The sequence below is a fragment of the Sparus aurata genome, chromosome 15, assembly GCF_900880675.1.
Source record: "Sparus aurata chromosome 15, fSpaAur1.1, whole genome shotgun sequence".
Lineage (NCBI taxonomy): Eukaryota > Metazoa > Chordata > Actinopteri > Spariformes > Sparidae > Sparus > Sparus aurata.
In genome coordinates, this window is record NC_044201.1 from 10,475,437 (window position 1) to 10,503,126 (window position 27,690).

At 43.6% G+C, this 27,690-nt stretch overlaps 2 protein-coding genes across 2 annotated transcripts; both read left to right on the forward strand.

Moving 5' to 3' along the window:
• The first annotated feature begins 1,982 nt into the window (after window positions 1-1,982).
• LOC115596845 (FERM domain-containing protein 6) lies at window positions 1,983-12,189 on the forward strand. Its single transcript, XM_030442269.1, has 14 exons — window positions 1,983-2,168; window positions 5,064-5,258; window positions 5,388-5,478; window positions 7,024-7,103; window positions 7,301-7,377; window positions 7,495-7,690; window positions 7,794-7,949; window positions 8,397-8,462; window positions 8,945-9,013; window positions 9,102-9,276; window positions 9,812-10,096; window positions 10,390-10,521; window positions 10,648-10,715; window positions 10,826-12,189. Exons 2-14 carry the CDS (start codon window positions 5,181-5,183, stop codon window positions 11,114-11,116), a joined length of 1,764 nt encoding a protein of 587 aa, XP_030298129.1. The 5' UTR covers window positions 1,983-2,168; window positions 5,064-5,180; the 3' UTR covers window positions 11,117-12,189.
• Window positions 12,190-12,375: 186 nt separating this feature from the next.
• On the forward strand, window positions 12,376-27,655 carry tarbp1 (TAR (HIV-1) RNA binding protein 1). Its single transcript, XM_030442268.1, has 28 exons — window positions 12,376-13,510; window positions 13,765-13,834; window positions 14,182-14,336; window positions 14,432-14,484; window positions 14,581-14,678; window positions 14,780-14,915; window positions 14,990-15,086; window positions 15,869-15,958; window positions 16,073-16,208; window positions 16,309-16,575; window positions 17,304-17,401; window positions 17,511-17,669; window positions 17,777-17,991; window positions 18,129-18,372; window positions 18,496-18,684; window positions 18,805-19,004; window positions 19,089-19,160; window positions 19,294-19,414; window positions 19,738-19,848; window positions 19,933-20,082; window positions 20,161-20,247; window positions 20,347-20,552; window positions 20,645-20,726; window positions 20,808-20,979; window positions 21,079-21,264; window positions 22,321-22,445; window positions 24,880-25,016; window positions 26,884-27,655. Exons 1-28 carry the CDS (start codon window positions 12,488-12,490, stop codon window positions 27,062-27,064), a joined length of 4,860 nt encoding a protein of 1,619 aa, XP_030298128.1. The 5' UTR covers window positions 12,376-12,487; the 3' UTR covers window positions 27,065-27,655.
• The last annotated feature ends 35 nt before the right edge of the window (window positions 27,656-27,690 follow it).

Consider the following 27,690-nt stretch of genomic DNA (forward strand, 5'->3'; position numbering starts at 1 on the left):
AGACATTTGGTTGATGTGTAGGGACGCATGATTTATCTTCACATCATGATGGAAGATAAAATACTTACCCTAGTCACCATAGAAGCACAGCTTAGACATTTAAACAATAGTGAATAAAAAAAACAGTCTTAAGTCCAAGGGAAGCAATTCTATTGTTTTTATCACAACATGAAAGGGAAAAAGACGGTTGGTTTCAGTAGGTTCCCATTGGATGAAAAGCATCTTGTCACGGATTAAATTTGAGACTGCTTTAACATATTGGTTAAAATGCAAAATACACTAGTTAAACACGGGTAAATTGTCATTAATGAACTTTACTGAAAAGCAAGCAAATATACGTCAGACAGGTACTACATATAGTGAAACAGAAAAACAAGACACAATAATGACTGCAAATTGAATATGCTTGGGGCCGTAAAGGTAAAAAAAATAAAGAAAATAAAGAAAGAGGGAAGAAATAAAAGGAACCTTTATTTCTTCCCTCTGTCTTTCTTTTTACCTTTACAACCCCAAGCATATTCCTCTTTAAGAAGATCTTTACAGCTACAGATCCTTACAGCTTTACAATTTTGTTACTTACTTGGTGTCAATGTGGGGCCAGAGTTTTTGTTATTAGTTTCAAAATTATGGGACATTTTGGTGACACATTTACACTTAATTTTGATACCCTCATTGATTTTTACACAATAAATAATTTCCAAGTCGAGCCCAGAAAGCGATCAAGTGTATACAAAAGTAAAATAAATGTGTTTAAGATTCTGGTTCATCATTACAAAAGCTACATTTGTTAGGCTAATTGATTTCCAGAAAGCCCTGATGGTTCCCGTCACCTAACAACAAGGGGCCCAAACGGTCTGCACGATTCCTGTTTTGGACCTGTAATTAGCACGAGATCGCTATTGAGAATGAGGAGTTGTCGTCATGGTACAAAGCCCTTCCCTCGATCTCACGGGATCTTCCCCCTCTCCGCCATGATGGCAGGATGCCGGCGGCAAAACACGATTGTTTACGTGTGTTCTTAACTCTGTAGTAGTGGAGGTTTTTACAATTCCGCACTGTTTTACCATGCCTGGAAGTCACTGCTGCGTTAAAAACTGATTCAGTACCTCACACGATTCATATGGAAAACATAGGAACAATGGGATACAGTTTAGGTTGCCGAAATGGACACAGCATAAGGAAAGCAAGTCTCTGACCTGACGAGGAGACGCCGGATTGCTTGGTTGGCTGCAATAACAAGAAAGGACCTTACTTTCGACCGCACCCCCCAGTCGATGAGAGTGTGTTCTCTGCATTTTCACTCGGGTACGTTCTCTAAAAATGTCTTCTTGCTAGTACAACGCTGTTTTCACCACCTGGAGGCTTGTAGATGGCCAAGTCCTGCACCCAGCCGCAGCAGAAAGTCTCGTAACTTTCCAAAGACTTGTGGCTTTTAAACTCCTGCAATGTGTAGTAACTTACACCAAAAACAAGGTAACTGACGATGTCCATGTATGTGCATGGAGGTAAATGATCCAGGTCTCTGTGCCATTCCGCTGCAGGGAGCTCGTATGGGTCGATATTTTGGATGTCCGAGAGCTTCTCCAAATACCGCTGTTTATGCGCTTGGTGTGAGCTTGTTCCCGTAAGGTCCCCTTTCTTTCGCCTTATCTTTCTGCATTGCTTTACTTTCTTCCTTTTCTTTCTCGTATTCGTAGATCCGTCTCTGTCCCGCCGAAATAATAAATGCGCAGAAATTATAGAGCTCTGGACTGTTTAGTCCCAACACAATACATGGGGAGGCATATGAGTTTAGAACTGTATTTAAATACATTATAATGTGTATTTTCCGGTCTGTATGACGAAATATGTCATTTCTTAGTACAAATGGGCTAAAACTCAAATAATTATCGAATAGAAAAATAACATAGTGCGTACATTTCCGACAAGAATCCGATTCCTCCATTACACCCCCACAAGTATCTTACATGGTACGGCTCAATCGTTAGGCGCTCCACTCCGGTTGAAGAAGAAGTTACAACACGCCGTTGGGAGGGGGGCGAACGAACGACTATCATCCACACTTCTAACATTTTTGAACCGGATAAATAAGAAGATTGTTTGTCTGAACAAGCGTTGAAGAAAGTAGAGACAACAATTTGAACTTCTTGGCCTCGTATAACGTCACGGTAAGTAACTCATTGCTTCAAACCTAGTTGTATGAGTAGCCGAAGTTAGAGATGCACTTGTTGCCTGAGTTTGTTAATGCTACCATCCCATCCCACCCAACGCACTTTACCTAAGACACTGTTCGTGTTAGTACGTTTGGGAGTGAACTTTCAGCGTTGGAATTATTGTGTACGGGTTTTAAAAATCTCCTGCTTCTTTTCTGAAACTTTGTATCTCACTCATAAATATGTATTAATTAACAAATTGACACAATTAGGTTAGCGGCTACTAGCTTAAAGTTATATGGTGACGTAAATAACATACCAGGCGACTAGGAGCAGAGACAAAAAAATGAGGTTTAACGTTAACTACACCTTTTAAATCTACCACAGCCTGTGGTTTGTCTATAGTCCAGTGCCAAAGATTGAGGCACTAAATGAGTCATTGATTTAAATCTGCCTGCCAGGGCTCTGAGTCAAACCTTAAAAAACGCACAGCTCCCCCAGTCACTGAAAGGCTGGCTATTGTTTTCAAGTGAGATGAGTGTAAATGGCTTTCCCCTGTTTATTCACATACCCCCCTCTCAGTTTATTCCTTTATGGTTTTAGCGGGCAGTGAGGATCCAAGGCAGTGCAGAGGGATGTTTTTCCAACAGCCAGCAGTGTGCTCAGAAGTGGGGATTATGACAGCCTTGGAGGGGGAATTAAGGCATACAGATGGCTGCTCTCATGTGATGCCAGGTTCCACCTTGGTCAGCAACAAGGGAGTAGTCTGCAGACGTCTGCCGACGCTTTTTGGGCTGATGGTGAACCGAGGGTGCAGGGAAGACTAGTATAGTTTTTATACACCTGATAATACTCTGGGATTGTGGCTGAGAAAGATTGGTATGGTTTCACCTCATACATTAGTTACTATGGACTTCCCCAGTTGTTGTTATTTCAGGCACATTTTGGTGTAACATGACAGCAATGATGACTACTACTGCTTATTCTTTTAGTAAGTATTTGTGTGTTTGATCTATATCATTAACACAGGCTATTTGTTGTAAATAAATTCTGTTTGATTAACTAGTCTGAGTTAAAACATCAGTGTGCATTGAAGGTTATCATATCTATTGACTATGGTATGGTTTTCAGACTGAGCACTTAAGTCACTTTTATATGCATTCGAGTTAAATTGGGACAAAGTCTTAAACATCAAGACAAAAGGGGAAAATCATTGGCCAAACATTGCATTGCAAGTATAGTTCAAATGTCTAAACAACTTATTTCCTAAACAAGTATTTTAGTTATTGATATGTCTAGTATAAAACAGTTGGCAGATTCGGGGCAGATGTGAAAACAAACAAACGCCAATAAGACCATCCATGTTCCTGCACAAAGCATTTTTTTTATCTCTTTAAATCTGTCTCTGTTTTCAGTGTCATTGCTACACATGTTAAAACAGTGCCTAGGTACAGTACATAGATCAACTAGAATAAATAGTTACAACACTCACAGGCATTAATTTTAGTTAAGAGGTACTCAGAGACACTTAAAGTAGACTAAAGATTGAAGAGAATGGCGTAAGAATTGTTTATAAGTTGTAAGGTGAAAAAAACGACTTGGGTCTGTTGAGTTTTTCTACAATATGCTACAGTGTCAGTCAGTGTAAACCTACGGTATAGCTCGACTCTGTCAAAAACAAGTCAGATGTTGAAGCTACTGGAATTTCAGGTTCTTTGAACTGACTGTTTGCACTGACACACAGATGTGAGTGAGGCTGTGTTTGAACATGTTCATAAATCATATTTGGTGAGACAAATGTTTTTCTCTCTCAGTCAAGATCATTCACTTATCTGCAGTTGCCACAGCTTGTTTTCTGGCTGGTAGCAACACCTATACAATATATAATTTTCTCAGCACACTGCATCTGATGCTTTTAAACAAGATATAAACGTATTTCAGCGATATGTTAAAAGACAAAAGTTTGATACAAGAAACAGCAGTTTGTTTTCTCCACACCACAATGATATTTTTTGCAGGCTGCTTCAGTTAGGGATCATTTGTTTTTGTTCCCTGAATTTTTTTTTACGGGGTTGTGCGGGATTATAGGGGATCAGAGTCGGCGTGCGGTAGTAATTAACCTGATTAATTGATTCTGAGACGTTAATCAGATGAACCTTGTACCAGTTGGGGCTTGGGGTCAGACTTCAGGTGAGCCTTGGTTGCAAACAGACTGTCCCCGTCCACTATGGACCATTTGTTTTGGTAATTTAAGCAGACTCTAATAAGACACTTCTTTTTTTATAACCGTGTTGCTGTAGTTATGATTGCAAAAGAAAACTGTTTTCACAAGGATTATCTGGTTGATTGTTTCCAGTTAATGACTGTTGTTAGGATTAGAGTATCTAAGCTCATTTTATTTTGTTTTTCAATTATACACTTTTGCATTTGCTGCAGCGTTTGCTGTTGATTTGGATCAAGGTGTTTTTATGGCACACCAGCTTATATATTTGCTTGAGCTATTCCATTTCTTTTTTTTAGATGATCAATCTGGAAGATCATTGTGATGATGCTAAAGCATTTGTCCTTTAACCCCTCAGAGGGGACAAGCCTTATTGAGCTAATCTTGTGTATGGGATAATGGGAGACATCCATGCACTTACTACTGAGTATAGGATTGTTTTTGCTTTGATTGGCAGTGTGCTGATATCAGTGCACATTGTTACATGTAGCAGTTCTTTGAACGTTTACTAGGAGAGTTTGTCTTATTTGTTGAATATCTTTCAGTTTGGTATCAGTTTACACTTTACACATGAGCTGACAATGTTTTAAATTCTGTTCTGCTGCATTCATCATTCACATTGCACTGTTTTTGGATCATGTCTTTTTAATTTCTTTGCTATCTCACTCCCATATTGTCTATCTTTTTAGATGCGATATGGACAAGTTGCCCTGGAACAGATAAAAAGTGACAGATAAAGGAAGCAAGAGAAGACTGAAGGAGTTTCACTCTGAGAAAGTAATTATCACAGACATACACAAGACATCATGTCCACCTCGATAAAGCAGGAGAGAACCATTTGTGTTCTCCTCCCCAACAAAGACCAGCTGGACATCACTATTGGGGTGAGTGTTCATATATCTCTAGCTCTTGGTCTTTACAAATGGTCAAAATTCTGATTATCATGTCAGTATGTATAGTTTTGGCACATTGTGAATTGAACTCTGACTACTTTGTCTTTCCACCTCCTCCAGCTGAAGTCCACAGGGCAAGATGTTTTTAATCGTGTGGCAGAGCTTCTTGGAATCAAAGAGCTGCACTTCTTTGGCCTCACAGTGGTGAAGGGTAAGTCCACTCACTGACCCCTCAACCTGTCAACCTGAAAATGTTCACACCAGAGCACACAGCAGTATTGTCAGAAGACTGAGACTGACAAACGTGCAGTTTTCTTACCACAATTCAGCAGTGAATCAATTTGTTTGTAAACAGGAACGTCATGTTTGGATTATGATTTATGGCAGGGCTTTGTGGTGCTACTCTTTTGGTGGCACGTGTTTATGTTGTATTTAGGAAAATGTTTTCAGCCAAAAGGCGCTGGAGCTAAAAAAAAAAAAATTCTGCCCGCCCAGTCTGCATAATTGAATGGTGTAATCCACTTCAGCTGCTGAACAAAGTTCTGAACTTTCTGTTTCCTTGTGTTCCCTTTCTCTTTCTTTGTACAAATACGTTGAAATGCCTCAGTAATCTTGTGTGGCTCACCACTTGAACAAGCAGCCTTTTGTTTTTGTGGTGTTGGTTCAGCGATCAGTTGGGCCTGGATTCCTGCAATATTAACTTCATTAAGCCTGGAATGCACCCTTGCATTCCTCCTCTTCACCACAGGGAGGGATGGATTGATGATGGGAAGAGGAGGGTGGGAGTGGAGGGAAAAGGGGTAGGGGGACTCGTCATGATGACACAAGCCGCCTTACTCAACCCTTCAATGAAGGATGTGAGGTGAAGGAGTTGGAATGAGTCAGACAGAGAACAAGACAGGCTGAAAGGAGGGATGGATGGTTAAAGGAGCGAGTTGTGAAACAGCTTGTAGAGCATGATTAGGCTGCACAAAGTTGAACAAAAGCGATAAGGTGGATCAAATAGAGAATGCCCATGTTATGACTCATAGGACCAGGCTAGGAAACATTCGACATCCTCTTTTTCAGCACAGGTTGCAAACAGCTGTCTAAGCCCCTCTATTTAAACAAATTCCACCTGTTTTCAATAAATCAACATTACATTTTGTTAAGGTTTATATTCAGGGGATTGCATAATAACTAAATAGACACATGTTAGGATAAAAGTTATATGCCAAATGCTTCTACCCATCCCTTCACTAAGACTGCAACTAATGATTAATTTCACGACTAATCAGTCGTTTAGCCTGTTAAAGGTGAAAAATGCTCATCACAATTATCCTAAAACCCAAAGTGGCATCTTCAAATTGCTTCTTTTTTCCAACCAACAGTCCAGAACCCAAAGACTCATTTTTGCTTGAAAAGTTAATGGATTACCAAAATTTATTTTAATTTATTTTGATCAACTTCGAACGAATCGACCAAATGTTGTGGCTCTAATCTTCATGCTTTTACAGAATGTTAAACCAACAAAGCTCCTGTCAGCAGTGTTTGTTCGGTGCCGTCATGCTACCACAAGAATTAAAGAATGGATAGATTAACATTAGCATTGTTGGCATTAGCTTCCAACTAGACCCATTCACAAATGGAAGAACAGGAGCTTTTTTCTCTCCCCTAATGAATCCCATTGTTGGGTGAATTTTGCGCTTGGTTGCATCAGTGTTTTGTTTGCTTGCTAACTGTCTGCTTGTTTCCTGATTGTGTTTCTCCTTCCCAGACAATGAGCACATATTTTTAGACATGGAGGAGAAACTGACCAAGTACTTTCCTAAGGAATGGAAGCAAGATTCAGTAAAGGTACGGCAGCATGTTGAAAAGGGCGACACATTTTTAAATGAAGTAAATTAAAAGCATTACGCTGTGACCCCACCAGACTAATTTGTCAGTTAATTGGGAGGCACAGTTCAGTGGCCTACATGCCAAAACGTTTCATTTAGCATGACAAAAGATGCTGACACACACAATATTTCTAACCTGTCTCTTTCTGTGTAAAGGGACTACAGAAGAGACCGCTGCCTCTAGTGCTCTTCCTCAAAGTGCAGTACTACATAGAAAATGGCAGACTCCTTTGGTATGTCCTCCTTTATATGTTCTATAAGAATTTCACTTCGCATCCATCTTTGTCCTCCTTTCTGACATCTTTTTGTGTACATCCCTCTCTTTTTTTCCTTTTGCTTTGTGGTACCAGTGAACGAAAGGCACGGAATCTCTACTACTCTGACGTGCGGGAACGGGTGCTTCACTCCGAGTGTCGTCAGCAGGAGGAGGTGTACTTCCAGCTGGCAGGTTACGCCATGCAGGCTGACCTCGGTGACCATCCCCCGCCCAGGGAAGATATGGAGATCACTCCTTACTTTGAACCCAAGCTGTACTTTCCCCCCTGGGTAGGTGCAACTGTGTAGAGAATAGTACTTTAAATCTTTACTTGATGAGCAGTTGAAAAGTTTTTGGTTTTCATGTGTTATATTTCCTTTTTTCCTTCCATAGATTATAGCTAAGCGTGGCGTAAACTATCTCCTCTGCCATGGGCCCAAGGTGCATCAGGAGCTGTGGGGCATGTCTACTCGTGATGCCATCCTGCTCTTCATCAGGGAGTCGTGTCGGCTGGAGGATGTACCCGTCACGTTTTACAGACTGCAAAAGGTCACAAGTCAATTTAGTATTTCTGTGTCATTAATTGAAACAAGTTGGTTGAATTAAACTTTGTAAATGTAGAATGAGAAATTATTATTTAGACTGGTGGGTAGAGGAATTTGTTATCAGCTATTTTTGAGCCTACAGCCTTCCCTCTGACTGGAACACTGTCTTTCTCAACACAAATGCTGTTAATTTGGCTTCATTTGAGCTGTGCTGAACAAATGACTGTGGGGCCATTACGTAACTCATCCATCTATTCCAGTTTATTGTCCTCCCCATTGCAAAATCACTCCTCTGAGTGATATTATGAAGGCTGGCCGATCCATTGCGTAATATGCTCCCTAAGCAACCCAATTTATCCCAGTGAATTGGGCGAGGGGCTCAACTGTGGAGTAGCTATCTTATCTGAACCGCTCAGATGCCTCTCTGACATCTCATCATTCATTTGTCCAGGACAAAAAGGCAGAGAGAGGAACGGCGTTGCTCGGTCTGACCCTGCGAGGAATGCAGGTTTATCAGGTGCGTGCATGTGTGAGTGTGTTATTAATGCAGAGTGTTGTATGCGTCAACACATACGCACATGAGAGTGAATCTGCGTTTGCTCAAAAAGTCAGTCTTTGTATCTGTGGCGCTATAAAACCTCTGACTAGACGTGTGAGGAATGTGTGGGATTGCCACCAGCAGCAGTGCAGCAGGAGATAGGAGCTGTCTGCCATGCCCGTCAGTTGTTTGATCTGTCCATCAGGGGCCATCTGGGGGGGATTAGGGCTGCAGGCCTGGCTGATTAAAGAGCCAACAGACCGTGAGATACCTCGAGAACCTCTTGGCCTCTTAGCCAAGTCCAGATGGTTCCTGTGAACAAAAAGACAATTGATTATTGATCATTAAATTAAAAAAGTCCAAGTAGATTACACATCTAGAAGTCTATGATGCTTTTTTCAAAAACAAAAGCACACAAACATTTGAGCTATTTCTTCAGATTAAATGTGTTGTCTTCACAGGAGGTGAACAACATTCGACAGATGCTGTACGACTTCCCCTGGACAAACGTGGGACGTCTCACCTTCCTGGTATGCACACTGCACATTTCTATTCTCTGTTAAGATCAGGTGGAATCATTAGCTATGTACACTAAATATAATATGTCATCCTATTCAGGGGAAGAAATTCGAGATTCAGCCAGATGGCTTGCCGTCAGCCAGAAAGCTGGTTTACTACACCGGCTCTTCGTTCCGCTCTCGCCACCTCCTCCTGCACCTGAGCAACAGCCATCGCATCTACAGGAGCCTCCAACCTGCCCTCAAACACCTACGCCAGCTGGAGGAGAGCGAAGGTAGGGGAGGGAGGAGTTAATACGAGGACATGATTAGTATCAGTGATGATTACAGTTTGGCTTGGGGCCACTTGTACTCGGCAGAGAACTTTAGTTCAATGCATAACTTAAAAACGTATTTTTCCTGCAACAAAGAATCAAAGTGTTCCTGCTCAATAAACATGTCTTTAGCACAGCAGGTGTTTAAATATGTGATATTTTGTAGTCCTGTGGTACTTTTGAAAAAATGCTAATAGATCTCTGCTGGATACACTTAATACAATGCATCTTTTAATATAAAAACATAATTCATGCTCCTTAGTTGAAAATAAGTATTGTGGCGTGTTTAAAAGTCTAAATTTAAATAAGCTTGAGAATCAATAGGTCTTCATCGATCAATAACCCTTAATGGGTGACACTGACGATAGCTCTGTAGTGCAGTGTCTAGATTACCCATCACAACTAGTATTCTCTGTATGTCTTCAGTATTTTCTACCAAATAAGGTGACCCTAGTTTCTTTAGATGATTTATATTATGCTCTTTTATTAATTTCAGAGAAAAAGCGATACAGAGAGTCATACATCAGTGATGATTTGGACTTGGACCCACCAGGCAGTGAGAGCAGCCCTGGCCTCTCCCGACACTCCACCAGCAGCTCTGGAATTGAAGCTGACGCACGCCAACACAGCATTTCCACAGAGATGGCCTCCATGGAGGAAGAAGGTCAGCGGCGAGCGGAGAAGTGTTTTAGCTCAGCAGCCAGCCGTGGAAGCTCTTGCACCTCCGGGTTTGATGCAGGCAGTAAAGCTCGAATGGAAGATGAAGGATGGCAAGAGGAAGGTGAGAAGATTTTTATGCTGAAACTTCTGTACGATTGGACATTTTAAACGATCCATTTACATGAAAGCAGACATGTGCCCATGCTGATCTGGTTATAAATGTGCTGTTTAATTATGATATGCTTATGAAGATGTTGAGATGTAATTTTTCCACGTTTTATGCCTAATCTTCTAATTTGAACTTGTTGTTCTGTTGCTCTCTTAAATGGATATATGCCCCACAGCAAATGAGTGAAACATTTTCTCAGATTTTTAATAATCAGAATCTACCCCTTTTTTCTTTTTTAACAACAGAGATCAAGGCTGATATTGTAAATCCAAAGGGGGTTTTTGTGGATGATACTGATGAGATGTTCCAGCTGGCTGATCTTCTTGAAGGAGTGTCAGTGGATTGTGCAGAACTCCCCTCCGAGACGAACTCATCAGGTATTAATAATGTAATTGTGAAATGCATATGGATATCATGTAAATAAGATTTTACTTTTTCTCGACCCACCAGCAAAAAAAAAATTTATTAATTTGTTTTCTGAAACCCTATCTTTGGCTCTACAGAAAGCAAAGTGTTCCCTGCAGACAGTGATGAAAATCTCAGATTACGTAATGAGGATATGTTAAAACAGGTCGGTTGTCTGTCTTCTTCTGCCTTCTTTTTGTTAGTCTCCTTTAGTTTCCCTATGGAACTTACTCACCTTGTTTAGCTCATATCTTTACTTCCTGTCTCTGTTTTTAGGTGATGAAATCTAGGGCACAAGTTTGCGTGGATCGGCATAGCCACAGTCTAGATGACGTACGTCTGTTTCCACCTCCGGCACCCCTTGGGAGGACGCTGCCACCTGATTCCTCCCACAGTTACACGTTTGGGCTCCCAGATGCCTCAGTGAACACAAAGAACCCTGTTGATCCCAGTCATTACCCCCTTTTGCACAGCCAAAACAAACCTTCCTTCTATGGCCGCAGGTCTACCAACTGCCTCTCACTGGACATGTTAGGTGACGAACAGTTCCTGGAATTCATACTTTGAGCACTTCAGATGCTGATGTCCACAAATACGCCTGTTCTCTTCCTCTACTTACAGTGCAACTTAACTTGTCAGTTGCCTACACATGAATGTCTTGGTGTTTTCTATGTGTTGATGATGAAATTGAGGAATGTGTGTGTAAAATTGCAGAGACATTATTGAAAATGACAGGACTGTTCATTCCTCTTAGAAAAGCTGCAGATTGGATGACAGAGATCTAATTCTGCAACATTTCATCAGTACACAGAGCATATTTATTAATGTTGTATATTCTGTACATACTACTTGCACTATTTTTTTTATGATATTTCGTCTTCTCTAAGCAAAAACTTTTCGAATCATATTTGTTTCTCTTTTGTAGAGTTCACGCTGTTAAACACCCTCTGAAAAGTCTGAATGTCGATAACATTTTACAGTAAGAGATATTTTTAAATGTTTATGGTGTTCATAAGATGGGACTTCCTTTCCTTGCCATTAGCCTATTTGCTAATGTAACCACTAAGATTTCTTTGTTGTATTCAGCAAAATCGTCAGAAGCCATGGTGCTCATGTTGGTATATCCTAGTCCTCTTTTAAAAAAAAAAAATCATATTTTATCATATACTCTATTTTTGCATAGTGTGCGCCATGCTTTTCCTATTAGTCGGCCACAGCGATGTAGCTGCCAAAGTGGAAAAACGAAACCTCTTTACAGCTGGTATTGCATTCATCCAAAGCTACTGTCAAGTACAACAGAAAAGTATTATTTGTAAAGCACTATTTCTGTAACCAGTTTATACTGAATCGGCAGTATTTTTTGTATTATGTAACCCCCAAACAAAGAGCCTTTCTTTTTTTTGTCAAACATTATCACTGTTTTGTTAATGTTAATTGGTATGCAAAAGAACCCATGTTTTCAGCCAGTATGAACTCCCTTGGAAAGATTGGCAGTCATTAAACACAGAAAACCTTTACTCAATGCCAATAATGTATAAACAATTGTCAGTGATAATTGACAATATGAACATTTATTTTTATCTAAAGCAATGTTTGTTTTTATAATAGTGAAAATAAATTCTTAATGCCACTAAATGAAACCATGTCTCTTCATCTTTGTACTGTTGCACCAATATTTTGTAAATGATATGTTTACTTTTTAAATCTATTTAATATTGTATTTATTTACTTATTTAAACATGTACATTACAAGTATGCACAACAAAAATTGTATTTTTTTTAAATCTGTGCGCAATTCCCTTACTCACTGCCACTTCTCGCGAGAGTTTGGGGATGACGTTTACGGAAGTTTACATTCCGCTTGGAAAACGTGCTGCTCATGGAAGCCTGAGTAAAGCCGGTTAGCTTGCCAGTTCTCAGCAGTGAAGCAGCTTCAAAATGAACTCTGTTTTAATAAACGCGGTCTTGTCCAGCTCTCCTGACTACGGCCTTTTGTTCGAGTCTCTGTCCTGGCCGAGTGACTCATGGCCGGGGACGGAGCGGGTGGAGGCGCTGACTGCTTTCATTGAAGGACTCGGACCACTTCTCTCCGACTCGGACTCGACTCATTTGTCAGCTACGAATAGAGAATGTGTTAAAAGTAAGATTGAGTCGGTGATTTTCACTCGGTGTCTACCTCTTCTCTCTCAAATATCAGCCGAAGCCGGAGACATGCGGTGCAGGGAGAGCACCGCTGCAGCCTGCCGACTTGTGAGCGTCTGTGTCCCTCTGTGTGACGAGGCGGTGCCGGGGCGGGTAGCTCTGTCTGTCCTGCCGTCACTCCGGCTGTCAGAGGAGGAGGTGTCCGGTCCTGGACGATTCAGCGTTGAGGTTGCCAGTGAGATCGTGGCTGCTCTCATACCCTCACTGTCAGCGGATGAACAGACCAGGCTCACCATCCTGACATCTGCCCTGTCCTGCATCAAAACACTGCCTGATGCGCTGGTCTCCAAAATCACCGTCAGGCTTCTCTTGACCCTCCTGAACTGCTGCAGCGGTGAGGGGTTGGCAAGCATCCTCAAGTTGATCCTGGGTGATCTGTGCGCCTGGCACTGCACTGAGCGCACAGCTGTGGTCACAGAGCGGACGCTGCTGTGTTTGACCGCCCTGTCAGACCACCTGCTGAAGCCTCACAGCCTCCCCTCCTCCTCCTCCTCCACCTGTGATCCTCGTCCGTACCTGCAGTTCTGGATGATGGTCCAGGATGGGCTGACGCACAGAGACGGTGTTTCACGCAAGAGGGCGTTGTACCTGCTTAAAAAGTGCGTGGCCCTGTCAGAAGAAGAGGGGGTGGACTGTCCTCTCTCTCCATCTGTTGCTGCAGAGGAGATCTTGTTCAGATGGGCTCCTAACAGGAGCAAGTTGCTCAGAGAGTTCTGGGAGGACTACGCACTGGTGATGGAGACACTGGAGGAAAACCAGGTAGAATACCTCGACTGTTGGTTTGTTGTTCAAGCAGGCCGATAAATCAGTTAGCCGAGATTCGCCTACAATAAATTTATTAGAGATTGGTATCAGTAATATATGTGTAAAAGGTCAACAGGTCCAGCATATTATTTCCTGTTTCCCCATGATGACAAGTGGAATTTTATTGGTTTTCTTCAGATCACAAGTTATTTATGTCATCGTTATCATGACGTACAGCTTTGTAATGTTGCTTGTCTCTTTTACCTCAGGTTCATGTCGTCCGGCCCGTTCTTAACAGAATAGACACGTTGATCCAAACAACAGTGAATGACAGTCAAGGTAACACTACAACTAGACAAATTATTAGGTTTTTGTTGTTGTTGTTGTTGTTTTTTAGTGAATGTTTGGAAAGATTTATTTCCCCTCTACCCATTATCAACAAATTAGGTATGCATTTCCGACATTTCTGGCTCACCTCCTTTATTTTTCCATGCATCAAATGGGCTGAAGTGATCATATGGACTTGTCATTAACAGTGGACTAATTCCTCAACACACACTTTGCTTGTCTTATCCAGTCACTTGCTTTGAAAGTTTTCAGTTAACTTCCTAAAAAAGTCAAAGTCATCCACCCATTGCAAACTTTACTCCCTTGAAAATAGAGTCTCTTCCCTGTCTGTGCTGCAGCTTCAGGTCACGACCTCTTCCACCCCTCCTGGCTGCTGTGTGTGTACCAGCGGATGTTCCACAGTGAGAATAAATCCTTAATGAGAGAGGGAGTGTGTCATCTGCTCGAGCTGCAGGTCCTGCAGCAGCCAGAGTTTGCGGTGGCCTTTTCTCAGGTACGGGCTCGGACGCGATGTACCCGGTGCTATTTTGGCAAAACCACGGATAACTTGCGCATTAAAGTTTGCTCTCCTCTTCCTTGGCTTCTCAGTTTATCGTCGGCCCTTTCATGGATGTTCTGTCTGAAACGTCGCTCTTCTACAGGTGAGGGTTTGAAATCAACAAGCACATCAGTTGCAAACTTAAGGAAAGTGTCTTTTTGGGTCAGTCCTCATTTACCCATCGCCTGTCCTCATGTAGGTCAGTTGGACAGAGTGTGGGAGACTGTCCTGAGCTCGGGGCTAAACTCCAAGTCTTCATGGCCACCTTCTTCAGCAGCCTGCCATCGGAGCACAGAGGTGCGGAAAAAAAAAACAGAGAATACATGCTGACAGAGCTTCTCATTACTAAAAATACCTGAGCATCTCTGACTCTCTGACACTGTTATGGTTGTTTTCAGGTCGTATGCTGCTGCAGATGATCCAGCAGCTGTGCTCTAAGCACTGGTGTGCGGTGCCCCTCCTCTTCCTCTCCATGGCCCTATCCAAACTCCCCACAGGTCCGTTGCTGGGAGTCGAGGGGCTCACGGCTCTCAGGTACCTCATCGTGCTCGCAGTTTAATGGACTGTGTTGTAGCTGGCAGCTGGTTTGAATGTGTGCTGTGTCGCAGGGAGGTGCTGCGCTCCACCATGATCACACATCAAGTCCTGCTGAGAGGTGCTGCTCAGTGCTTCCTGCTCGAGAGCTCGCTCCGTCTCACAGATGTGGTAAGAACACAGATCGTGTACGTAATCTTAAAATAACTCCTTACGATATCATACGATTGATGATGAGTTGACGGTCAAAATATTTTGAGAGAATGACCGTTTTGATATTCAAGGACTCGTGAAAGTGAAATAACCTAATAATCAACCTCCGCCGCAAATGGCCGAATGAGGCTTAGTGGGATATTTGCTCAACAACACCGCGAACGACAGCATGAAAACTGGACTGCAAATTGAAAGCACAACCACGCAGGATTGTTTTTGTTGCTGTTTGTCAACACGCCATCCAAATCTGGCCCCACCTTCCCTGCTCAACGGGCGCGCGAGAGAGAGAGAATGACAGAGGGAGCGGCGTTGGCGAGAACAAAGATGTGAATCAGAGAAATAAAAGGGCACTTCCGATGGTTTCAAGGCGGTTGCTCAGCCTCACCCTCAGTCGAACGGACGCACGGATCAGCAGATAAAGAAAGGCAGAGTGTGAGACAGTGATGTAACTTGGTCACGTTGTTTCTTTTTGTTCCGACCTCACACCCTGCATGTTGTTGTTGACTGTGGGCTACATACCATACTACAGAGGGAAGGATCTCTGCATATGCAGACATTGCCACACACCTCTCGCAGGTCATAAGTGATGATCGAGAGGGGCTACAGTGTGTCTGTACATTATTTTTGGGGGGTAAAATCCTGCATAGTATACCTGTTTAAATGAACACCTCTGACAGTCTCAACCATAACCAAACACTGAAATATCTCTTGGGATGTATAACTAAAATATCTCATTGCAGAGCACAGTGACCCTAGATGATGTTTTCAGTTTCCTGATGGATTTTCGTGCGGACGAGTCACTGTGTCGGGGCACACAGATCTGGAATAAGGTACGCTGTATCAAATGCTTCAGAAGAAACCTAAAAGTGTAGGTTAAATTGACATATTAGGGAAGTTGTACAACTGATTAATTGCTACCTTACGTCTTTGTGATAACATTGCAGACGTGCTCCTGGCTATTGGACAATGAAGGCAGTTTCAAGACGATGATTCTGGGTGCAGATGCCACAAAGAAGGAAACTGTAAGAAGCTATGTTCAAAGCGAGATCCACAACTATCTTCGAGTACCAGCTAGCACAGGTACGGCTGATGGGACTGTGAGACAGCCATTGTTAAATCTGTAGACACTATCATTTAGGTTACACTTGTAGGAGATTAAGTTGGTGTCCCTGCTCCTCAGGTCACACTGAGAGGTTACCTGACCCGAAAGAGGCTGACAAGTTAGCCAGGGCCATTCTGCTGTGCGTGGACATGGAGGGGAGTCAACCCAGGGTAGAGATCGGTAACACTCTGGAGACATTACTGTCTCCGCTGCTGGACACCCTGAGCAGAGTCAGCACCAATATCTACCTGCCTGTGCGCAAGAGTGACAAGAGCCTGCAGCTCGTGCTCCGACTGTTCCAGCTCGGGAGAACGCCAAGCTGTCAGCATGCTGGAAAGCAGCAGGGTTTGTAAAGATAACACTGATTCATTGTTATAGCTGTCCAGTCCACCCTTGTGCTTCTGCAGTAGGTGGACTCTTGCATTGCTTTTTTTTTTTTTTTACCTTTTTCTTAGATTGAGATCTGCTTATTGAGTGTGATTTAATATTAAAGACTATAGTTATATTACAGGTTTATTGTTTTAGTATAATTTTTCTAGAAATCGTTTATAAGCTTTAATGTATAAAAAAAGAACATTTCAATGCTCCATTTTAGTTCCCGTCCCTTTAATGTCCTCCTTTGCTTTGATTGGTCAACTGTCACAGGCCTGAGCAGGCACCGCCCACTGTGTTTCCACAACGGCTCTGCCTGTGTTTTTGTACCCACAGCTGTGCTGGGGGAGTGACTGTATCGTTGTGACATCACAGTCTTAAGGAAGTCCAGATGCAAATCACACTTTTAATAATATGGGACCTTTGATCCTTAGATCACAGATTTAGTAACAGGTTTAGTCTTTTTTTCATTTCAGAAAAGTTTGCGAAATTAAGCCAAAATACCTTCATAACATCGTTTGGTTTAGCTGGCCTTCAGAAATTCTGATCATCACAATTTAGTGGTAGAACAAATCCTGGCTCTCATTAAAACTTAATTCCCTCAGTGCTGGGCTTATTAGCTGTCATGCTTAAATGGCTCAGGAGTGTGTGACATTTCTCCCTTCCTGCTCTTTTGTTTTTTTGTTGTTGTTTTTTTGCAGTCGATAACTTGATGGTGGCCATGGAGACGCTAATTCTCAAACTTGTCGATCCGATCCAGGAATTTATCCTGAGGCGGCTCTTTGGGGAGCTGCAGGAGGTAAACAGCAAATGCGAGCCGTCGCTCCAATTAACAGAGATGCCTCTCGTGGTTCAGCTCTGATTTGTGCATGTGCTTTTTTTTTTTTTTTTTTTTTAATTCATACAAGTTGTTTGACGTGGAGCGGGCAGAGCTGTATCTGTGTGTCTTGAGGCAGCTGGCGGTCATGTACAGTTCATCACCACAGCACCGCAGTAAAATGCAGCAGATCTATTTCCCTAAACTCGTCAAGCACAGCCTCGAGGTCCTGCAAGAGCCGAGCCAGCAGGTACAAAAATTTCAAGCCCCACACACTTTTGCAGGATTTTAAAAAATCAGTTTGTTCCTTGGTTATTCAACACTGACTTTTTTTTTGTTTTTATTTTTCATTGCCAGATTCTCTCTGTGGCAAACCAGGTGGCTCGAGCAGTTGCTATGGCATCCCTGGCTATGGTATGTGGTCTTGTGGAGCAGGAAGTGATCGACATGGGATCAGAAACCATTTCTGGCCTGAAATCACTGAATGACTACTTTTACTGTCCAGTATCATCTCCCTCGCTAGGAAACTTTAATAAACGGCTCCAAAGACCACAGACGGTAGACGGTTCAGGGTCAGTACTCAGCAAGCCTTACAATGTATGGCAAATAAAAAACTGATTGACTGCAGTGATTTAGGAGAAATCAAGCTTAAAAGACATGTTCACAATTAAATCTTTGCCTGATGAGCTGCGATCCTTTCTATGTTTAGTGACGTAGGAGTGCAGGGTCCTCTGCTGCAGGAGTGGGGATGCATTGCCGCCAATTTCATGCGGGACCAGTGGATTTGTCTGAGCTTCCTAATTAAGGCTGTAGGGATTCCCGAGTCCGTAGAGACTTCCAGAGCACCCGAGGCTCTCAAGGCCGCTCTCGGCTGCAGCGTGGAGGCCCTGGCTCTGCTGCCCAGCGACCTTGTGCTGCCTGTGCTCACCTTTATGGAGACAGTGCTGCCACAAGTGAGGCCAAATCAATACAAGTCAACAGTTAAACATTTGAACTGAGGTGTCTTTGTAGGCATAACATGAAGAATTTGTCACAAATGCTAATCCATGTCTGGTTTGGTGATGTTTCGATCCCAGTTGCTACTTATAGAGGAAGCCCTCTGTGTGGAGGCCGTGACTCTGGGCTGGGAGCTGGTGCAGGGGCTGACCACTAACGCCCATGACTTCTGGCTGGCCCTGAAAGGATTCATCTGCATGGCCTTCCACCATGAACTGCTCCAGCTGACAGAATCTCAGGCTCCGACACTTGTTGCCACCCTGAAACAGGTGATTAAAATCAGACCGGATGACCTGAAAATGAAAGGAGATTTTTACTTTCAACAAGCATTGTCTATAATGTCTGATTTTATATATATATGTGGTGGTGTTGTGTGCGATTCTTTTTAGATTGCCACCGAGCTGATGGAGCTGTCTCAGTCAAAGAGCGGAGTGTTTGGTGTGCTGCTTCAACACTGCTGTCAGACGTTGCTGCCCACAGACGGAGGTGGCGGGGACACGGCTGACTCCACGTTCACCGGCGTTTTCAGCCACGTCGGCATCCTCACTGAGGCTTGTGTCTACGGACCAGTGTTCAGGAGAGATCAGCGGTAACTCTCGACAGCACGCCTCAGATTTGTGCGGGTGTTTCTCACGGTTCTCTTAACTTTTTTTTTTATGTTCTTCTTGCAAAGGCTCGTCCTGGATGTCCAAACATACGTGGAGCAACTCGGCGAGGTGTGCGCCGCCAACGTTGCGGTTACAAGGTGAGCTGCACTTGTAGAGGCTCTCTGCTGCTTTGTGGTTTGATAAGTGTGATATAACGTAGCGCCACTAGAGGTCTCTGTCGCCGTTCAGATGTTTTCACAGTTGTCTGCGTCGACTGCTTTTATTTTCCAGCGACAACAGGGACGACCAGTTGCCACGCACATGTGTACTGGCGTTCCTCAGCCGCCTGGATTCATCTAATCCGCAGCATCAAAGACTGATGGAGGAAATAGCTATGGATTTGTTGAAAAAGGTAGGAGAGGAAAGGAAAAGTAATGTGTTTTGCGGTCAGCTCCGCACACACCAAAACAAAGCTCAAATTTTTAAGATTTAGTTAATAATGACATTTCACCTTGAATCCTAAGAGTTATTGGAAATGCTCCTTTAATGTTCTGATTCCCAGCTTTAATGACCAGATGCCAGGCTCTGATTTGAAAACAGTACATCATTTGTTTGTACTGTGTTTATGTGTGGCAACAGATGCTTGTCAGTTGCAGCTATTTAAACAATGTTCAACAACATTTTTCATTATCTCCTTCCACCGACCCCCCCAACCGCTCCATCCCGTCTCCCCAGGATAATGACATATCAAAGTCAAAAGTGCGTTACTATAGCAACTCCCTGCAGCATCGCATCAAAAACAGAGTGTGGCAAACGCTGCTGCTGCTGCTGCCCAAACTCAGAGAGGTAAGAAAATGACTTCACGATCGCACAGGGGATAAAAACCCGGAGAGCAACTGTGTGTGTTTTTCTGTGCGTGTGTGCGCGCAGGAGTTCGTCACCTCGCTGGTGAGCCGTGTGTTTGAAGCTGGCTTCTGCAGTAACCAGGCCTCTGTCAAGTACCTGATCGAGTGGATGATGATTCTGATCCTCGTCCGCTACCCGCAGCACATGGACAGCTTCTGGGCCTGTTTCAGCATGGTGGGCTCCCGCTTAGAAAATACTGTGCTATGAGTGAAACAGTTCAGTTGTTGAGCAGTTTTTATGTTTTGTGTCCAGGATCATGAAAAGACAAAGACAAGCAGCTGCACCTTCCTGTCAGTCCTGGTACATTTCAGCGTCATCCTGCCTAACCTTCAGGATGAGGTGAAGCCTCTGATGTTTTTCTCTCCTCAGACACTCTCTCTTTGATTGTCTCTCTGTACCAACAAGACCCTTTTTTTACCTCCCTGTGTGTTTTTGAAGGCATCGCAGTTGCGTAAGGCGCTGGACGTCATCCTGCAGTGGTGTTTCAACCACAACTTCAGCGTGCGGCTGTATGCCTTACTGGCCCTGAAGAGGGTGTGGAGCCTGGCTGAGGTGCGGGCAGGGGAAGGGGCCGCTGGTTTGGGAGAGCTGTCCACCGTGATCAAGGCCTGTCTGAACCAGGCGGAGGCCATGCAGAGCACAGGGTGAGAGCAGAACAGCTATAAGAATTGTAAAAAGTTATTTGTGGTATGTTTTATGCATTTATTTGACTTGCTCCGCTGTCTTGGATGTTTAGAAATGCCAACAAGAACTGGATAAGGATCCAGGAGCACTTTTTCTTCGGTGCCTTTCATCCAATCAGCGACTACAGCTTTGAGGTTAGCTAATATGTTTCTACTGAGCAGATAAAACCTACAAAAATGTGGTGACATACTAATGCTAGCATTTTTACTCCCCAGACCATATTCTACACTTTCCCCAGCCTGTCAGAGGTGGCTGATGATGAGTGGATTCCAGCCTGGAAGTTTGAGAGACTGTCGTGTTTCTCCGAGAGTCCGTCTTTTCCTCTGAGGAATCCGTCTCCAGACCTGAGGGATCTCCAGCCCGGAGACTGGATCCAGCAAGACAAAGGTAGAGTAACACCTCTCACCTGCAGCGGGACGGTTTAACACACCCTACTGTAATGTCACCTCATCTCAGATTTGGTGGTTATGCCGTCGTGTCTTCCAGGTGAGCAGAACAAGGAGGACCGCTGGGCCGAGGTGCAGAAGAAGATCACTCCCTGGAGGTTGGGGATCCAGGAGCAGGAGCCCGAACTCCAGCTGGCTCCACAGCAGAGGGCCGCTCGACTGGGCAAACTGCACGGCGCCCTGCTGGTGGTAGCATCGCTTATTGACAAGCCCACCAATTTAGGAGGTGGGGAGCAGCGCAACAAAACGACATGACTTGACAAATGCTTTGGCATTTTTTTATGGCACTTCTTCGGCCATATTCAGACCAAATCAGGCGATGCAGCAATTAGCACAGTGTGGGAGGACACAGAGGGAGTTTTGTCAATTACCTCCCCCTGGATAGCGCCCAGTTTCCAGCAACCGGCTTGAGAGCAGCAACTCTTCCAAATATCCTTTTTCCATGAGGAAATGCTGAGTATTTCTCTTCCCCTGCTGTTGCAGTCACCTGGCAGCATGATGTTGTTTGAAGCACCCAGCATAGAAACTGGTAGCAATTATGCAGACCTCCGGAAGCTCAAAGTGTCTTTTTTTAATCCACATGACCGCACCCTGACACCGAAAACGTCCTGTCAACATGTTCACAATCAAATCTTGGCCTGATGAGGTGCGGTCATGGAGTGCAGGGGTCTTCTACTGCAGGAGTGGGGACGCATTGTCGCCGCCGTCTGAATGAGCCCTTTAGTCGGTAAATAATCGCGAAATGTCAGTGAATTATTCCTCGATTTATGTAACCAACACCGCGGGTTATTGTTTGGTTTCACAATGATTGTCTGGGCAAAGAGGTCAAACACAGCTGCCACTGAAGCAAATCACTTATCAGAGTTCAGTGAGGGAAGGCCCAGCTTTCACCGCGGACAACTCCTTCTCTGTGTACGCCGGTGCTATTGTCTCAAATGATAAGAGGCGGAATCAATCAGAATTTGTTTATGGAGGAAAATAGCCATTTTGAAAACCAATATTGAAACTGGATGATGTAAGAAAAGAGCATTAACCGTTCTGTAAATGTTTCATTTGAAATCGGCCACTAAATTGCCAATACAGGTTTAGCTTTTTATACGTGTCCGTGATAACAGACCTGTGGACGTTTTATGCTGAGTCACGACGGCTGCCGATTATGTTTTTGATGTCATGGAGCCTTTTTTGAAACCACGCTTTGACATCAGGCCAACTCAAAGGTCATATTTAGATTGATTTAACCTTTAGGCTTTGTCCTTATTGGTTTGTTTGTTTGTTGTCGCAGGTCTGTGCAGGACCTGTGAGATCTTTGGTGCCAGCGCTCTGGTTCTGGACAGCCTCCGCCATGTCAGCGACAAACACTTTCAGTCCCTGAGCGTCTCGTCCGAGCTGTGGCTTCCTCTGTTAGAGGTAAAAAGAAACTATCCGTAAGAGAGCTGTTTCCAGTGGGCTAGTGCCCTGAGAAATGTGGGAAATGTGTGACTTGGCCAGTTTCAGATTAAAATGAGCTCAGTCGAGAGCAGCAGACGTAACGGTTGGATACCGAAGCCAACACGGCACCACGCTGTTATTCTGCTAATGGCTTTCTGTTCTGCTGTGGCCAAGAAAACTTTCAAGAGAGCCGTCAACGTCTGTCCTTGAAGTCTGGGAAAATAACTATTCTATTTAATGATTTCCTTAACTAAATTCACGTACTGTGAAGCGCGTCTTGGTGGTGATTAAAATCAATTCTTATTGATTTGAAAGAGGTGCACTTGTGGAGCAGACTCATTGACTCATTCCACTTGAGCCTCATTCCTCAGTTCAGAGATGTCTGGCTCTAGTAAAGTGACTGTAGAGATGGAAAGGGCAGTACACAAAACCCAAGGTTAGAAAATGAATCAAAATCTTTTTTTAAAAATCCCACATTTAAGGGAAACAATTTAAGGTTTTTAACTTGGCTCTTCGAAACCTGCTGATATCCTGGTGTCTGTAGCATCTTCTCGTCCACCATTTAATGATTTTACAATCTTCTCGCTGTGTGGCTGCTTATATAATGTCCTGAATTGGGTTTTTAAATGTCTTATTATTGACTTTTCTGCATTGAATTATTCCAGGAGAGAATCATTAGGTATCTCAGAACCAGAGGACGCTCGTCCATAGAGGCAGAGGAGGTTGGTCCTCCTCTATTTTTGGGAGGCAAGAGGAAGATCCATTTTTTTTAAGAAAGAGTAACTGTTTGAAATAAATCATTACCAAATCTCAGTATCATTTATAAAATATTGTATATATATATATTATATCATTAAAAAAGTTTCTTCTTTGGAAGAAAATACACCTAAAACGGTTGAACAGCGACAGCTGCAGACGGAGGAGACAGAGCAGTCTGTGAGAGGAGCAGGGAGCAGGAAGGTGGGGGCTAGAGGAGGACGGAGGGCTTCTGTCCTCCGTGGGAGGGATCTCCTTCCATTCACTCAATGCATTCAGGATTTTTTCATGCTGATCTATGATTGGCTAAGACACGTAAAATGACGCGCTAAGGGAGGACGTCCTCCCTTACCAATCAGCAACCAGAATACAAGATTGACAGCAGGTTGGTCCAATAACATTTCCCAAATTTCATTCTCACGTTTATACAGCCGTAAACAAAAAATACTTCTATGTACCGTATTGACCCGAATATAGTACGAGTTTTTTTTTTTTTTTTCGATTAAAATTATGTGAAAAAGTGGGGTCGTCTACAATAATAGAACGTCTCTGGTCGTCTTATAATCGGGGTCTAACCGCTGACACATGCTGATAGTTGTCTGGGTCCGCAACGGCAGAGGGCGCCAGCTTATTGTAGAGACGTCACTGACACTGTGGCTGCGGTTATCTGTCAATCACAGCGGAGAAGAAGTGACAGGAGATGAAAAATGGAGAGACGCGGTGATTTTACGGAGCAAAGTGGATCAAGTGTGGCAAGTTAACAGACATCTGAGGCGGAGCTATTATGCTGATTTTAAGATAATGAGATCAATGCAGCGGAGGCGCCAAACAACTGTCAGCCAGCCAAGAAATATGGAGTTACGGAGTGTAACGTCCGAAGATGGCGGGTCCAAAAAGATCGTCTGAAAACGCTAACAGTAAGAGAAAAGCTTATCGTGGTCCTCTAAGCGGCCGCTTCCAAGAGATTGACAGGAAGGTGTGTGAGTTTGTTACTGTGAAACAAATTTTGGATATCAGAGTCTTTTTCTGATGATTAGTCTTGAAAAGAGGGGTCGTCTTATTATCAGGGTCGTCCTATATTCGGGTCAATATGGTATTTTACAGCTTTCACTGCTCGCCATGCTCGGACAAGAAATATGGAGTTTTCAGCGATATTGGAATCGGTTTCAAAGGAAATATAAGCACATTTCTGATAGAAAAAAAACTGTTGGGAGAAATCAGAGCGAAGCAGTCAGAAAAATAATTCATAGTTTTCGTTTCGTTCGTCCTGCTGGAGGACATAACGTTAGCGGCACGACCGGGCGATTGTGATGAGTGATGTGTGTGATGTCCTGTGCTGTCCTGAAGTATGTACATTGATTGCTGTGGTAGCGCAGTGAGTAGAGCAGGTGACTGGGGATCAAATTCCGTAAGGGATATACAGTGGTATTTTTTTTTGTCTTGTATATTAGCCATTTAATAAAATGTTTTTTAAAGAATTATTTTAAGTCATTGTTTTATTGCTTAGTTTTCATTAAATATAAGAAAGTAGGGATAAGTAGTTGTCTTGTATAAAATAACATGACACCGTGGACTGGTTTTCCTCCTGTCCTCCTCAATTTTTTCAGTCACCAGCCGCCACTGCTCAGAACCTATTTCTTCTTTCCCCCCCCCCTAGGTGAAGCCAATGGAGCTCACTGACTTCCTGCAGCTAAAGAAGAGCGAAGGCTACTGTATTGTTGGAGTGGAGCAGACAGCCAACAGTCAGAGCCTCCAGGACTACAAGTTCCCCGAGAAGACCCTGCTTCTTCTGGGGTATGACAGCATTTAAACTCTCTGTCTTGCAGTCAAAGCACAGAAAAGTCCTTTTTTCCCAGTCAGTTGTGCGTAAATGGACGTAAGCTTTTGTCCTCCCCTGGGCCTCTCACCTAAATAAAGGTGTGAGCTGACGAGGATATTAAACGTTATCTCACCGGTTTAGTGTGTTACCCTGCGGGGCCCTCCGCCTTTCCTCTCCACGGTGTACCTGTCGGGGCATGCTGGCCTGTAATTGGCTCTCCCTGAGGAGGAACGCGCTGGAAGTGAATTAACACGGGCGGCGTGATGACGGCAGCAGAAAAAGCTCTAACCTTCATCGAGCGGGATTTGAGTCCTGACATTGCCCCGTGGCTTCCAACAGGAAACAGAACGTCCTTTTGTTGAACCGACTGTAGCCGCTCAGAACTGAAATTCGAAGAGTGTGCAGTTTGCAGCAGTGGTTGTGGGATTCGCCCGCCTCACTGAACTGCAGCTGCGCGGCCGGCCTGGCAGAGAGAGGGACATTAATATTTATCGTGTTGTCTGTGTGGGTGTCCTGTTTTGTTTCAGCCCGTTCTGTCACAGAGGTGTGAGCAGCGCTGTTGGCTGGTGAGCTGAATCTTGAGCGCTTTCACAGCTGCAGTCTCTCCCGCGCAGCGCAGCGCAGCACGGCCCGGCTCTAATCTCTCATCACGTTGCTATTATCTCCCCCAGTTGCACTCAGGATAAGTGTAGCTCATCAAATCATGCTTCCTTGCTGCGCGCCACCCTCCGTGGACCCATTGACTGCCGAGCTCATTACCTCTTTATGTTTGCTTTGCATGGCCCATATTGCTGGATCTCACTATATACTCAGTTGATTACAGTGTGAATTGCTCTCGGGTTTAAGCCCATGAGTCATCCGCGTAAAAACGCGTCTTACTCATAATGGTAAGGACTTGAGAAAATGAAGGATTAACTCGGCTGCTCGTGGTAAGGGTCTCTGAAATTAAAATCAGCTGGATAGCATCATTGAGATTAATGAAAGCGGAAATTAAAATCAACCGGTAACAAAAATGTTAATTGTGGTGTATTTGATGCACGTTAGGATTAGATTAGATCTGGTGTTAATGTCGGATATTTCAGTCGCCTTATTGCTGTCCAATGCAAATCCTGCAAAGTAAGTAGTGAAGAAAGTGGCAGCAAATGGAAATAAACGGATAAAGTACCTAAAAAAAAAAAAAAAAAAAAAAAAACTTAAATACAGACATTTTGTACAATGCACAGCCTACATTTTTGCACTAAGATTAAAATTTTTACTACAAATATAAATCTCCCCCAAATATCGGTTGTCAGTCTACTTGATCATTAATAACCAGTATCGGTATCGGTCCTGAAAAAAAGGCATAGGGTAAAAAAACAACAACACTAAAAATAATATAATCTCTAATTATTTTCTTGCTGATAGGAGCATGAAAGTATTGCCAGCAGCCGGTTAGCATAGCTTAGCACAAAGGCTGCAGATAGAGGGGGAAACGGCTATCTCTGTCCAAAGTACACTCACTGTCACTTCTAAAGCTCTCTAATTAAAGTGTTATATCTTGTTTATTTAATCTGTATAAACACCAAAGTATAAAAATGAAGGTTTTACTGCTAAGCTAAGCGCAGCCAGCAAGCTGCTGACTCTGGCTCACGACAAAGGGTATCAAGATTCCCATCTAAATCTAAACAACAAAGCAATTTTTTCTTAAAATCTGTAATTATTCCTTTAAAGGCACCTGTCAGCACCAGATGACCTGACTCTCAGTGGCTTCATTAACAAATACTGGGCGCCAAACATGAAAAAAACAGACATGAATGTGTTCTTGATGCTAAATATTCATATTTTTTTCCTCCTCTTTTACAGCAATGAGCGAGAAGGTATTCCTGCCAACCTGCTCCAGATGTTGGATGTGTGTGTGGAGATCCCCCAGCAGGGGGTCATCCGGTCACTCAACGTGCACGTGAGCGCCGCCCTGCTGATCTGGGAGTACACCCGGCAGCACCTCTCCTCCGGTCCGTCCGGGGCCGACTCGAAGCGCAGCTGAGGCGGAGGCCGGCGGTTGCAGCCTTCTTTTTGGACGAGACATCTGACCCGCAGACGCTGAACTCTGACCTCTGACCTCTCCTGTCCGGCCGGCAAGCGTGAAAAGCATCTTCGGGGGACTGAATTTAATATGTCAGCGACCGACCGCGACGATGACGCTCCATTCAGTCGTTTGAGGATATTCATGCTCTGTGCGTTCGGGTCAGCAGCCGTCAGTTTGCTGCTCTCGCGCCTTAATGAGAGTCATGAATAGAGATGGGCTGTGGTTATTGCATCTAAATATTCCACTGGGCATGCTGTAATATTAATGGAGGCAGTCTCTGTGTTGGCAGAGCAAAAGCACACATGGAAATGTTCCCCTTTGAGGGAGAAGGTGTCTTGTTTATGTGAGCAATTAGTTTTTGTCTCAGCAGCAGCAGCAGCAGCACCAGGGCTGGACCACAATATCCATAATAATGCTATTACACGTGATGTTTAAAAGCTGCTTTTGTTTATAGACGTTCTCACTGTTTTTATGGCAGTTTGGCCTTTTGCATTGTCGTTTTTTTTTATATTGTTGATAAATAAATAAAACTTTCCAATATCCATTTTACTTACACGTTGTTGTTTTTTTATTTGCTTGGGAGC